We start from the raw sequence: 15853 nt of genomic DNA, 5'->3' as shown, positions 1-15853 counted from the left end.
GAATAAACACAGTCAAGCTTTGTCTTGTACACAATTCAGTTTAGCCCTGTTTAAACAGCAAACATTTCATTTTCACTGTAGATCTCGGGAGTGGTGAAAAACAGAACAAATTGTTAAGTACCAGCAAAAAACAGAGAGGCATTTATTAAAGCATTTAAAGCTCTACATATGTCAAAGTTACGTTGTTTTGTGCAGTTGATGTAATAAACAACAGTGCAAACAACTGCTATTCAGGGAAAAGTCAACCCTGAGCTACTTTAAACAACCATCTGACAAATCTAGGATATTAAAAGCCAATTAGAATATATTTTCTATTGTAAAACACAGAAACAACGTCTTTAGACCATCTGTGCTGCCTAAAAAGTGTCACATAGGCTGAACCTCATATTTCCAATAAATTTTGTTCATGTCAGAGACAGGTAGAAGGGGATGCATTTGATTCAATGTAACTGCATCTTTTAACAAATATTGTGAAAATACCAAAACCAACAATGGTGGTTGGTTTTGAGAGTAAAAGGTGGCTTATAAAACTTTGCGTAGGGTGATAATTTCACAAATTACTGATCAAAAATGCTGTAATGTGTGTGTTCACCTGTTCTCCTTGATATATTTCCTTAATCATCCTTAATTTCATTTGCATTTCATTGAAAATTATTTCTGCAGCACTGGTTCCATCATAATTTCCATAAAACATTTTATTTTGGCTGGCTGCTTATAGGCGGTCCAAGAAAACTTAATAAATAAATAAATAATTACTCAGATGACCAAAGAAGTGATGTATACTTTTTAATTTCAAAATAATTACCATCCCACTGTGTTTTTTTAATCTTCTGAGGTTTGTGGTTGCCGTGTAACTGTGCCTAATGACAGCCAGAAACAGACGGCTTCCCCCAGAAACAACAGCTGCCCTTGAAAATGAACCCCAACAGCGAGCCTGAGGCGACACTGATCCAGTCCAGGGAAACTCGAGTGTGTGGGACAGTCTGGACACAGTCCTCTCTGTCTGACCTTCTTTAAAGTGGATATTATTAAAAAGTATCGTCCTTTAAATAGCACAAAAACTTATGACAGGTCATTGTGAGAATACCCATCAAGACAGTGTTTAATAGAATCTGAATCTAGGTCTACTAATCTATCCAGTCTATGTCTTTGGTTATGATTGCTTTTAGATAAATGGCTCAAAGTCAGTTATGCTGCACTAATCATTCGTTTCATATAAAGAATAGCTTTGCTACAATAGATTACATATTATATATACACCTGCTTTAAATTCAAGCCAGGCATTCTGAAAAAAACATTTTCAAGTGGGACCGCAACAGTACCGGACATTCAGTAAGTTTTGTAATCACTATTTTCATATCTTTTAATGTTTCAGACATCATTTTTCATAATACTTTTTAAGTAAAAACATTTCAAAGTCTTTTGTAAATGTATAAAGGACTTTAAATATCCTATTTGACATTCAGGTCCTTCCCTTAGAATTTAGTTGAAGCACCTTTTGCAGCACTGACACTTTAAAGTCTTCTTGGAAATGATCCTACAAGCTTGGCACACCTTTCTTTTGGAAGACGTTCCCATTTTTCTTGGCAGAATCATGTAAGCTCCATCAGGTTAAATTGGGAGCGTAAGTGCACAGCCGTTTTCAGGTTTCTCCAAAGATGCTGTTTGAGGTGCAGTTGTGGTCTCAGGTTTGGACACTCAACAACTTTCAAATAGGTTTCTCAAAACCACTTCTGTGTTTTCTTGGTGATACGCTTCATCTTCTGGAAATGTGAACCTTTGCCCAAAAATGAGATCCTAAACATTCTGAAACAGATTTTCACTCAGGGTTACTCTCTAGGTTTCTATATCTTTCCCTTTAACATAACTCTCAGTCCCTGTAACAGTATAGGGAAATATCCCCACAACATGTTGCCGCCACTACATGTTTGACTGTAGAGTTTCCTCCACATGCACTTTGGGAACACATACTATATTTTCATTTTTTTCAGCCCCGATGGTTTTGTTTCTAGTGGCTTGAGAGTCATTCAGTTGCCTTTTGGCAAACCTGCACTTCCATTGGCTTTTATGTAAGGAATGACTTCCAACAGGCCAGCTCACAGTAAAGGCCCACATGACAGAGTGCTGCACCAGTGGCTGTACTATGGCAAAGTTCTCCGGTCTCCACCAGGGTGTACTGCATCATCTATACCTATTCATTCACAGTTGTTCTTTGTTTCCATTATTGAATTTGACTGTACACTGAGATTTAGACTGTCGTTGACTCAAAACTTTTTCCGTTTGAGAATTATAGAGGGTTTCAGTGTTGTAGAAATGTACTTGTATCACTCCACAGATCTGTAAACATTCTAGTCTCATAGGTCCAACAATTATTCTGACATACAGCATCGTACCTCAGTTACAAACGTTTGTCCCTTACCCAATTACATCTCCTGAATTAGGTAAGCACATTTGGACCATAATTTGTAGAAACATCCCAAGGAGCCTATTGAAGTTTTTAACTTTGTTAACACTTCTATATGGATTTCTAACATGCTAGGAGCCCCTGTGCACTAATGACAGCCTGAAAAAAACAGGTTCGGACACCCTGGGTTTCATAAGCAAACCCAAGACAGTGGGTCTAACCTGTTGGTTCTGATTATGTTAAGTTCATTTAATAATCATGTAGAAGGCTTATATCACCGATGTGGACTCAAACACTTCAGCTCAGTGTGACAGTCAGGACTGCCGTTGTGCTACTCTCTTCTCCCTGATCTGTTGTGATTGTAAGTGCAATTAAAGTTTCTCAGCAAGTGTTACTCAATCTAAATGCTCTATTGGTGACACCAGTTTTGTTTGCTTGTTGTTGTGTGTTTTTGGTTGTTGTTCATTGTGCTCATGTCACTGGGCTTATTTTTGATCAATTCCGTGGAATATTTTTCTCACTTGACCCATAAGAACAGAAACCTGTACTGTATCGAGAGGGCTGCATTTCACACTACAAGTGACTGAGTGGTGATGTGGGAAGAGGTACAGCATTCCCTCCACGGCAACTAAATTTTTCATTTTGATGAGTGGAATTTAAATCTTGCCAGAAGGATCTAAATGAGTCTGAAACAACAAAATATGTCATGTATATTTTACACGATGTTATGAGATATGTGTCATGTTTGGTGTATTATCTTATTTCGTTTCACTTGTCTATGTAATAAAAGTTGTTTGAGCACTATTTGTACCGGGTGATGATTGACAACGTGATCAACGAGTGTGACTTCAATCAAAACATGGAAATATCCGTCTTTTAGAGTGGTATGTGGTGAAAAATACTTGATACGGATTGAGTAGCATTCTAATTTTTCTTCTGGTTTCCCACCTGTGCCAAACAAGTCCATGAGAATAAGTGTATCTTTGGGGTGTGGAGTACAATACCTCTTCCTGGTCCAACATGTAGAGCTGATTTCCGGTGCTCACGCGAAGACGGGGGTTCCAACGGTCCTGAGGTGGACGATCGTGTGATGGGCGGTCGTAGATGGGGCGTTCGTGCGAGGGACGGCTGTAGGATGGGCGATCGAAGGAAGGACGATCAAAGGATGGGCGGTCGAAGGACGGGCGGTCAAAGGACGGGCGGTCGAAGGACGGGCGGTCAAAGGACGGGCGGTCGAAGGAAGGGTGGTCAAAGGATGGGCGATCGAAGGAAGGGCGGTCGTGGGAAGGACGGCTGTAGGAGGGACGGTTGTAGGTGGGACGTTCGTGAGCGGGACGGTCGTAGGAGGGAGCGTGGAAGGAGTGGGCGTGGGAGCGATGATGGTGATAATGATAGGAGGGGGGGACGGCACACCTTGCATCTAAAAAAGGAGAGAAGGAGGGCAGAGGGGGGTGGTAGAGAGGAGGGAAAAGAGGGTCAGTTAGGATCACTGGAAGGAGGGCTGTGGTGCTGTGTCACATGTCTACCTTCATAAAATCAATGTCAGATGTTGTAAACGTATTTTGATCTGCTATAAAGATGGCAACAGACACAAGTTCTAAGCAACGAGAGAAGAAAGAACATTTGATTTGACATTTCTTTTCAAAAGGACAAAAAGAAGAGATCAACAAAATAATACAAACATTTAACCAACCTAAAGAATACATCAAGTGTGCTTCCAAATGCGCTTATTATACACCACTTATACACCACTCTCCCACAACATTAGAATTACTGACAGGTAATGTGCATAAAACAATTCTAACCTCATTATTGCCGTGAACCGTCCAGCTGGGAAAACTCAAGTCCTGGCATTTGTATGTTATTTCAACCTCCCACACAACAGTTTTTGCAACAGCATCCCCCACCGGCAGTGCCCTCTCAGCAGGACAATGCACCCCACCACTCTACAAAAACTGTTCAGGAACAACAACAACAGCCCAAGCCATTGACCCGGCTTCCAAACTGCTTAGATGCCAATGTGATCCAGAATCCACCCGAAGCACTAGGGAGGCCCCACACTGCAAGCCACTGGACCAAAAGGCTCAACTGCCAACTTCGTGCTGGCAGACACCACAGGACACGCCTAGAGGCCCCGGAGTCATGTCCACACAGTTCAGAGTTGTTTTAGCAACACAAAGGGGATCAACACAATATTTGGCAGGTGGTTTAATGTTGTTGCTTTCCAGTCAAGCTACGGTTATGAAGCAGTTAAAATGGCTTATTCAGTTTAGCCTAACATTACCCAACATGAAAATCACAACTTGCCATTTTTAGTTGTTTTTTTAACTATTGTGACTTTTCTCTATGGAGATAACAATGAGCTAGATCACAGCACATTATATATATTATTATTCAATTTGTTGCCTCTGGAAAATTGCCATGCTAGTTGTTCCTTGGCAATTCCACACTTGACGAACCAAAAAAGTTTAAATCTCAAAATGCCACACTACGGCTTTGCAAACACACTTGTCAAAACCTCTGTTTTTTTAGAATATTTTCATAAGGGCACACGCACACGGACCTAAAAACTCACATAATGGTTAGTGCAGTTGTTGAGATACCTCATACTAGCTCACTTTTTCCCTGTAATAACATATTCCAAAGAAAAAAAAAATCCTTGTTATTCCTCAGTCCTTTTTTTTAAAACACTAATCAAATTCACACATATGCAGCAAAACAAAAAAGAGAGTCTCTTCTTATGTATAAAACTTTACTGAAACAAATGCTAAGCGGCACTACGACGACCAAAGACGTATTTGGAAACACTCTAAAGTGAAATAAAACAGAAGGTACAGCTTCCATCAGACAAATTCTTCCCCATTTTATTTTTAGAAAGAAGGCACCACACAGTGAACCTCTATCTCCGTTACTTTTACAGCTTAAAATGATAATTGTCTAATTGAACAAGTCCTAGATCCAGCTCACCACCATAATCTAATCATCCGTTCTTTGGCCTGCAGCTATCCTGTCCACCAAAATTAGCAGAAATCTGTTCTAAGGTTCCTCAGATATCCCGCTGACAGACAGCCGGCAAACCAACGTATAATCTCCTCGACAGGGGAACGAATTATCTTCAGTGCTTTCCCTGATTCCAGGGATCATTTAAGAAAATATGGAAAAAGAATGAAAGTGATATCTTAGGGCCCGGCGCTTGAGATAATTAAAGAAATTGATCACAGAGTACTGGAGACATTAATATGGATACTTTCCAGGTAGCTGTGTGACTTTGTCTTAAGTGAAAAATGTGTGGCTAAGCTCTGTGGGTAAATGAGGCAGTTTGTCTTTTCTTTCTTCTCTGTGGTCTCGGGTTTCTGGCCTTATTACACAATCTTAGCCTGTATTTAAAGTCATAAATTACATTAAGCATTTTTAGGAAGATTTTGTATATGAGGATATTACTGTATAAGGAAAAGCAGAATGAGAACAGAATAATAATGTCTGGGCTTTGAGAAGTGATGTGTACATCACTTTTCTTTGGCTACAACTCTTCAATGCACCCATCTCTGTGACCATCATTCCTCCGCATCTCAGTGACCTGCCGTGGACCCGTGGATCAGCTGTTCTAATACTGACCTCACATTTCCTCTGCCTACTCTTAAAACTCCTTATTTAGTGCGTCGCTTTAAGGTTTCAACATTTTTTTTTATTTTTATTCAGTGAGGCAGCATCTCTCACATGCTTCAGATTACGCCACTGAGCATTTTATGGTTTAAAAGCAAACGTCTCGGGGCAGTTCTCTCACTTTATCCTGCTTCATGTGGGAATTCAAAGACTCGCTCTTCTTTTAGAAATCGTCTGGTCAAACACACACAATACATTGTCTTCAAAGAGAAAACAAAACAAATTGCCAACAGGCTGGATTTATTGTACTTGTTTAATGTTTTTCTAAATAAAAAAATAGCACCATCTCCCTGTAAGGCTAATGACCATTCCACAAGGAGCAAGATTACATATCATGGTTCAGAACAGGAGATTTTTTTTTTTAAATCGATTTACTCTGAAACCAATTGATGGTTTGTTTTTTTAAGCTGAAAGAATACACAGATTTTTGAACTAAATCCACAGGTAAACGATTTCTCAGAAAGATCCCTGCAGTTTGTGAGTCAGCCAGAATAACATTTCCCCAGCGGTTCACACCTCCTGCTACAAGGAAAAGTCAAGTTCACACTTACAACATCTGCAGGCTGTAGTACAAGGCCAGAACACATACACATTTTCACACAGTCACATGTACTCACAGACCCGGGGGAGAAAATGTTGTTTATTTGAAACAGATACTCGATAGCAGCAGGCTGCTGACATTCATCCGACCTGCTGCATGAAGTTAACATACAAGCATTTGATGTAGGAAATCGGTTGTGGAGGTGACCGACTGAAGCGTTGCACACTCTCCTCATGAGAGCAAAAAAAAAAAGAAGTCTTGCCTGTGGCCCAAAATGCAACACCACACAGCATGTCATAACTGATTATGGTACCGTATCGTCATTTCACATATTCTCCCTCAAATCCTGGTTACCAGACACTGACGGCTACAGCGTTTCTACATCCCCAGCCGAAGCGGAAATCGTAGCGAAATAACATCTCGGTTGATCTTTCAGGTTCCTGTTTGAATTATGAATTGGGGTGCTGAAATATTGATGAACTCCTAAACAAGCAAAGCTAATTAATATGGACGAATGCAGGAGTGATGAGGGGTGAATCGCGGAGTGTGGCTTCATGAAAAACCACATGTGGTCCATCACTTTTCATCTTACCATGACAAGGAGAAGTGTTCAGTCATGCTTTAGGGCAACTTTAATTGCTCGACAGTTATCACATAAATTATTTTCTAATGTGGGGTGATCACTGTAAACACTGTAAAGTTTCTAATATAACCACACAAAAAAATTCCAGTCTGGAAACAAGAAAACCTTTTACTATGTATCTCTTGGGTGAATAGAACCTCAAGATATGTATATGAGGGTCACTACAGCTATTGCTGAGCCTTTCTTGCTGCATAATTTTTTAAAATGCAGGTAGTATGAGGAGTAAAGAGAAATGAAAAGGGGGATGGAGCAGAGAGAATGCGGAGTGCAGGCTGACAAATTCATAATTCATTAGGGCGACTTATGGCAGCAAGCTTTTTTAAAATCATGTAGAACCAGGACTTTACAGCTGCTTCTAAAGATCACTTGAATCATTTGTTTGAGGTGGGCTTTCTTTCTATTTCATTGTGTTTTACTTTGTATTTATGCGCGTCTTCACATTTCAAACCCTCCACTTCCTGTCCTTGTGTGTTTGGTTTTCCACCTGTTTGATTGCTTGTCTTCTCTAATGTCTTGCACCTGTGCTTAATTATCCCCCTTTTATGCATTTAATCTGTGGATTTAATCATCCACTGCATGGTGTTTGCTACATAGTGGACTCACATGGAAATAAGCATAGATAGCTGCTGATATACTACACAATGTATCGTTATTACATAATTATGCACTAGATATTGTTAAATATTCCTAACATTGCGAACAAGAGCAGAAAAACACATTTGAGGCAATGGGTGCCTCAGTAGTGCTATTTTTGGATAAGTACAGGTTGTAATTGGCAAATCTCTCCACAACATTGAAAGGAAAATGTATATCTGAGCACACATAACTTTAACGACAACATAATTTCTATGAACTTCATCCACCTATAAGCAGTATAATTCGGTTTAATTGACATTTAATACAAATATTAAAAGCATATCTGACAGCTCCTTTCCCCCTTCTAAAAACAAACAGAAAAGGCACAAAGGTCTCACTTGTGCACGGCTTCTGTACATTACTTTTCCGTGTTTCCTGAGATGTGCAATGACATCGAAGCACTATATAGTAAATTCAATTTACAGTTGAGATTTTTGAAGAGCACTGCAAAATGGATGACAGACTACATGGTGCACTATATAGTGAATGAGTGGGTAATTCAAACACGGCAGGATATTTCTAATCCAGCCCTACACTGTCTACCTACACTTTAACTGTGGTTGTGTGTTCCTGTTGGAGATCTGTCACATGAAGTGCTATTCTAAACCAACTAGCCTTAAGTGGAAGCGGGTTATAAAGCCCTCCAATACTGAGTTTGCACTGATGCAGGCTTACTGTGCTAACCAAACACATGAAGGTGCAACTGTTTTGGCTCCAGTCCCGTGTCAGTATTTCAGCACTGCCTCAGTAATAAATCACTTGAAAAAAGTATTTGATGGCCTTTAGTACTGTTGTTATTTATTTTTTTGTCTTTATAGAAGCTAATGTTACAGAATGGATGTAGAGGCCAGAGTTCCCTTGTTCCTGAGCCATTATTTGGGAAGTTAGGTTCAAGAATTATCTACATAAATTTGTATTTATTAGCTAAATCTGATTTTAAAACTAAAACTAAAACTAAAACTAACAACAACAATAATAATAATAATAATAATAATAATAATAATAATAATACAAGTTAAAGCACTAAAATAAAAATACCACATACCTGACATACTGTATGTACTAGAGGTAAGGGAAAAATCCCTTTCTCTTTGTTTTTTTTGTGTTTGGTGGAGAAACTTTAAACCATTTCGGGAGGATGTCAATGTTGCATGCAAAAACTAAATAAATCAATGTCATTACCACCAAAAGCATTTTCAGTAAAACCTAATATCATTTATTTGAAATTATAATAAATGTTACAGAGCAAATAAGACAAATTATGCCAAACGGTCCACTGGTTGAAAAGGTTTGGTGACCTCTGTTGACTTTGTGGAGATCTGGATTGAACAAAATAATTATTTGTGGTGAAGTAGCAAATAACAAATTTTAATAAGCACAAAAAACAAATGAACGTGAAATCAAAGAGAGCCATGATATTTACATGAAAAAACCTGTAGGAGGAAGGAAATGCTTATTAATTCCTACCTGTACTTAACATATAAAATACACATTTATATACACGCTACTATTTATTTATAGCATCCCTATAGACCCTAGCAATATATACATCTTTATACATTAATCTATATTTAACTACATCTATCTAAAAGTATTGCTTTTTAAAATATGTCATTATATACAATTATTCAGATTATATATAACAGTTTTCTACAGTTTGTTTCAGTAAAGATATTCTTGTATAAAAAATTAAACCATAAAAAGATTTTTATGCTCAATATATTATGTCATTAACTTTGTTTTAATAGATGATACATTATCAGTGAACTATTTCACTGTATGTAATCAGCAGACATCAAGTTTACACACAAGCTGTAAGCTCATGCATTGCAGGTGAGAATTTGCAGAACTGGTAGAACATCAGGCTTCTCTGATTCATTGTTATAATGCAGTAATTTACTCTCTCTGTGTCAATCCATCCATTTTTTCCCCAGACGGTTGTAGGTGCTGAAGCCTATCCCAGTTGTTATAGGGCGAGAGGCTGACACCCTGCACAGGTCACCAGTCCTTCACAGGGCTAACACAGAGAGACATGAAACCATTCACTTTGACACCTATGGCCAGTTTATTAACCCAATAAGTATTTGGAAGAAAGCCTGCGTACCCAGTAAAAACCCGAGCAGGCACACAGAGAACATGCAAACTCCATGCAGAAGGGCCCCAGATGGCCAGTGAATCCAAACTCAGGATCCTCTTGGTGTGATGTGTCAGTGCTAACTACCACACCATCATGACACCTCTGAATTTATAGTTTTAATTAAGTTGGTGAAAATAAAAAAAAAGTTAAAAAATTTAAAATCTCACATTAGAGACTTCATTTTATTTAAAGTTCTCTTATTCATGAAGCCCACAGCTGTTCATTTCACCAGTGCTTCAGTTGTAGAGCGCTGACTGAATCAATATGGGAATGTTTTTCCACAAGAAAAAAAATGTAACAAAAATAAATAAATAATTCCGAGCATTACAGCCTAAACATGTCAGCAATTCTAATCCTAATCTGTTTTTAAGATAATTATTCAGGGGTCTTTTACCCCCAAATAATTTAGTGACTTCTTTATCTCTATAAAGCCTGAACCATAAAATTATTGCCAGAAAGATGTACTTTTATGAAACTGGAGTATTTATTAAACCTTCTGACAAATTTTAAAAAAAAAGATTTACATTAACTATCAGTCTGCACTTATGAGTTTTAATTTGTCATAATTTTTTCTACAACTGGCATTTATGTCCAATTTACTGCTCACAGTTCATCTTAAAATCTATGTTGAAGAAATCTTTCTTCAACATAAATCTCTTCCTTCGCTGCAAACGTCAAAGTCCAACAGAAGCAAAACGGCAGAATTTTATCTGATCGTTAAACTAAACTAAAAACATGCGATACATATGAAGTTTTTTGCACAAACAGTGCAAAAAGCTGACATGTTCAGGTTCAAGGTTTCGTACTCAAAGTTGGACTGGGTTGTTTGCACATTTTATCTTCAAAGGCAAAAGGAAAAGTAGTGTTATAGCTTGCAGCAAACAAATGTTTATAAGTTTCAGCATGTTAGTTCCTCCCGTATATTTTATTATTAAAAGAGAAATCATATATCACCGTTACTCCGCTCTTCTGCCACTGCAGATGTTTGTGTCAACTTGAAGCCAAACTTTTAAAGAGAAACATGACAGATGTTGAGTAAGAGCAACACGAATCACTGTTCATTAGCACAAAGCTTCAGAGAAACACAGCACATGCTCTATACCTGCCTACAAAAAGTACCCAACCCCTTCAATCCAAACTTTGGAACCGCGCAGAGCAAAGTCATGATGCTGAGATATTCACTGGGGTATAGCTGCGTGAGTCATCCAGAGCCCGATATGCGCTACTCTACTGTAGGCCTACCTCTCCACCCCCGAGGCTGTCTATTAACGGCCTGTGAAGCACAGTGGACAGAATTTCAATGAGCACACCCATTCTTCTGGCTGTCCGTTTGTACGTACAGGGTGCAGAGGCACGGCTCTAGGTTGCATGAATATACAGTAACGATTTGGCACAAGCGAAAATGCTGAGATGCCTGTTTTCTCCACTCATCTCTCTACCTCACTCTGTCTTTCATTCACTCTCTGCGGTCTGCTCTCTGCGCTGCCTTTGTTCCCTCTCTGAGGGCTATTTTCCTTTTTCTGCCTTCCTTAGCAGTTTACAAAGAAGAGTGCCATGCACCAATCGGATGACTGGTCAGCCTTAGTCAACGTTGTCATTACTGGAACCCAACAGACCTAATGTTGATTTATACACATCGCTGAGCTCCAAAACAGTGCTAAAAATAAAGCTTGCAATATCTCTGGGCCGCCCGGGGCAAATAATGTACTCCTGCAAGCATGGTGAACCAAAGCATCTTACTTTCCAGGCAAGACGGTACCACATAGTGCACATGCCATTACTGTGACCTCAGCTGCACCAGTATCACGTATTACTGCATTTGAGTAGATCGCGACCAGATAGACCAAGTGAATACAGATGTGCTTGTTTCAAGAATGAATGCATGGATGCTCGTCAGAGTCAGAGTGGTGCATATGTGCAGCAGAGTAGGCTGCTGTCAGCGCTGAGTCAAAGGAGCTGTCAAGTGTCAGCAGCGGGGGTCGCAGAGGGCCCGAAGTACGAAGCTTCTCGCTGAACAAGCACATTGGTCGTGCCCTGAACTTCTTCTGTACACTGCGAAGAAGAAACTCCAGCTCATTAGACTTATGTTAGTTTTGGCCGTGATAGTGAATTGGCATGAGGACGCAGCACGATAAATAAAAATAATCTACGTTGGGAGATCAACTTTTTGCTTCATTAAAAGTTAATCAGTATCATTTTCCCTCTAAATATATCTGTGGGTGGTTGATAGGTTTGTTGATCAATACTAATTACTCAATGACTACCTGACAGGGTGGTGAGACCTCTAGCTTTCAAACTCCATATCCCGCTTGTGCAATTTAAAGCACTTACAATCTTATCACACAACCACTCTGCAAATAACTCAGAGATGAGGTACTGTGTACGGTGTTACAAGCAATCAACCAGCGACCAATTTCTCAGTTATGAAAATGACAGCAATGGTACTACTGCTGTCATTTTGCATCATTACAATCTCTGATTCAGAGATTTATGTAGGATTACACTTTAATTAGTCTTCTCTATTGAGAAAATGTGACTATGTTCACCAATTACAGGCTACCCTCACTCACTGGAGAGTAGAAGATAAGTTTATATTATTTAATGTTTTAAGGCTTAACAGTGATATTTAGTATACACTGGACCAGAACAGGGCCCAACAATTTGCACTACTGCCTCACAGCAAGTGGTTCTGGGATTTGAATCCACAGGTTCTGTGTGGAGTTTGCATGTTCTCTTTCTGCCTACGTAGGTTTTCTCCATGTGCTCCAGCTTCCTCCCACACTCCAAAGGCATGCATGTTTGGTTAACTGGTGATTCTAAATTAGCTGTAGGTGTGAATGTGGGTGCGAATGGTTTCATGTCTCTTTGTGTTAGCCCTGTGTTAGACTCTCATCCTATGGCAGCTGGGATGGGCTCCAGCCCCCTACAACCCTCCCTGGATGGATGGATAAAATGAACTATGCAGGATCTATTTGATGCTGAAACACCAGTTTCTACAGTTTTTTAAATTAAATATTCACAATGTTCCCATTGTCTTAGCCTGTTTGGAACTTGAGAAATAAAAATAACACATTAGAACACACTTGTGGTGGGACTTGCATTTTATACATCTACCTACACAGTCAATTCAGAAGTGTTGCAATATTTTGTTTTATGTTATAGCCAGTGTTGTTTATTAGGATTCTCCCACCTTTCAAAAGAATCATCTTTTTTCTTTTCCTTCTTTTTGAAAAGTAATTTGGGAGTATGTCAGAAACAGATTCCTGGCAATCCTGAAACAAAATCTGCGGTAGAGTTTTTGTGTCACCAAAGGTGGTGATTGTTTCACACATACCTCCGAATACCACCGAAGACAAAAATCATCTTTTTATAACAGCTGAACCAGCAAATCGCTGGCTTTTGTAGTTGTGCTGATGCATGCACACACAGTAGAGGTTCATAGCTTTAGTTGCATTGTGGCACACACATCTTTTTGAAAGATAAGTAATACTTGTTGTTTTTCTTGGTTAACTATAACTTTAACCCAGGGTTTGTTCAAGAGTTGGTCATGTTGACACTTTAGATTGCGCCATCAATAAAGCTATTGAACCCTTTATTTTTAAATAACAGATTAGACTGCTATCCAAGCATATTCTTTATGTCATTATGATCACTGAAACTACAGATATGAATCTCTCCCTGATGGCTTGGTCTTCTTAGCACCTCAGTAACTGCCTTGAGGTGATGCCAAGATGGCTGCAGAGTGGTGAGAGCTACTTCTGGAAGGACTTTGGTTTTATACAGACTGTCCCGAGCAGCAGAAGATTGCTTATTCCATCCATAAATTGCCTTTTAACTGATGAGTGAATGTTGAAACAGAATGGCACTGCTGTTTTCCATTTTGAAATAGCAGAGGATACTTCTTCACATCTTTTTCAAGTGCACAGCAGGATGTAAGAAAAAAGGAGACTGAGTTACACTCACTTAATAGTCAGTCTGACCATACAGACTGTATGACTGTAGCAATGATGTAGCTGGTAGTAATTCATCTTATTCTTCAAATCAAAATGGGCTTGTTGTTTAATAGGCATGACTTATGGTAAACTTGATTAAGTATATCTTGACTCAGCCTTTATCATGTTCACTCCAATAATTCCTAAACAATTTATATTTATCAAGCAGTGTCCATGCATTTGTTAATTATGAGGCAAAGAGTAATACATGTTTTATCAAAAAATGGCTAATGGTACCATCTTTTTTTCCCATAAAAATGCTAAATCACGTAATTATGGCTAACTTGAGATCAGTTCCTCAGTCGACTCTGCAGGCTTTGCAGTTTTTCAGTATAGATACACCTTGAACTTAGTCTCTTATCATTCTTATTGCAATAACCCCAAATTGACAACATGTATAACATGTGCACCTAAAAACTCACTAGTAAAACTTTGCAAACTTTACACAAAGTCGCACACGGCTGTGACTATTTCTATCGGGCTGGTAGATGGATGACAGACAACAGCAGAATCTCTTTAATGATACTGACAAATAAAGCATATTTAATGTGGCTTATAACACAGTCAAAATCCACTTAAAAAGGTCAATGTTGGAGCTTATACTGATTGAGTGAGATCTGTCCACTTTTAGTTGCCTGTGGTTTTACAACCTGCTCATACAGCTCTCATTACTTTTGTTTCCTGAATTACAGAGCAGCTGCTTCTATTAAAAATGTTCTCATAAACTAACAATGAACTCTCTAATTAGAAGTGTTGGATCCAGACCTTTACTTACATTAGGGGTAGCACAGAAGCCAATACAGTTATAAAAATTTAAAGGGATGGTAGTGACACTGTTAAAATGTGTCCAGAAAAAAATCCCAACCCAAAACAGTTCTGTAAGATAAATAGTCGCTGCACAATGCAAGTTTAGTTGTATGAGCATGTGCAGAGGCTCCCAACTGGCTTCACAATTGTTTGTGGCCAGGTGGGTGGTCAGATTTCAGTCTGTGATGGCTCCTTGGCTCCAGTCCTACTTCTTAAGATCAAACACCTGACATACAAATTTAGCAACCAGCTGGGGAAGAAAGTAAGCCAAAAACGAAAAAAATGTCGTAAGCAAAAAAGATAGTCACTTGTTCCAGGAGTTGGTGGCAGAGCAATTATTTAAGTCAACTTTAAAGCATACTCACAGGCTACAGCTTAGGGAAAAAAAAGTTCACTCTTTTCACTGAACCCACCTCTCCAGCTTGAGCACCACTTTTCTGAGATCTACACCCTATTAATGACTACCAGACAGCTTAAAGATTGGGATTGTAAAATACTCATTTAGTTCACTGTGGCAATAATGAACACAAGGTGGATTCACCAGCTGTCAATCCAATGAAAGGAAAAGTCTCACATGTGGGAAGTGTCTGTGCCCACCATGTGAGTGCAGACCAGGTGCAATATGTATATTTAACTGCTTTTCCAATACAGGTGAACTGTGATGTCTGAATCTAACCAGAAGCTTTGATCCCTACAACAATCAATCTACTTCAGCCTTGAATAGATGTCTGATGAGAAGCAGGACAGATAAAAGTGTGTGTATATGTACGTGTATGTGTGTGGGCGTGGATGTGTGTGTGTGAGAGAGAGAGACAAAGAGGGAAAGAGTAGGAGAAGTGGAGGGAGAGTATTCTCACCTATTAGATCATTCACCCAGCCCTCGCGCGGCACGTCCCGGGTTCCCCATTGCTCACCCAAAGCGTCCACACGGCGTCACTGTTGCTGCGCTGCTAGCGCCTTGAATCCGCCCCCAACTCCACCACACAGGAAACAAGGTTACTGCCCAAGAGATGTCACTTCCGAAACACCC

The 15853-nt window shown here is 39.3% G+C and overlaps 1 protein-coding gene across 5 annotated transcripts in view; it reads right to left on the bottom strand.

Annotated features, from left to right (window-relative positions):
• Positions 1-15853, bottom strand: part of syngap1b (synaptic Ras GTPase activating protein 1b) — a 172738-nt gene that overhangs the window by 122068 nt on the left and 34817 nt on the right. For all 5 annotated transcript variants that reach the window (XM_063488241.1, XM_063488242.1, XM_063488243.1 and 2 more), the window contains exon 2: positions 3409-3824. In XM_063488241.1, the coding sequence (XP_063344311.1) occupies positions 3409-3824 (416 nt within the window). The remainder of the gene's footprint in view (positions 1-3408; positions 3825-15853) is intronic.

The sequence above is a fragment of the Pelmatolapia mariae genome, linkage group LG10_11 (genome assembly GCF_036321145.2).
Source record: "Pelmatolapia mariae isolate MD_Pm_ZW linkage group LG10_11, Pm_UMD_F_2, whole genome shotgun sequence".
Taxonomy (NCBI): Eukaryota; Metazoa; Chordata; class Actinopteri; order Cichliformes; family Cichlidae; genus Pelmatolapia; species Pelmatolapia mariae.
The sequence above is the reverse complement of the archived record's forward strand: the minus strand, read 5'-3'. Positions and strand labels throughout refer to the sequence as shown.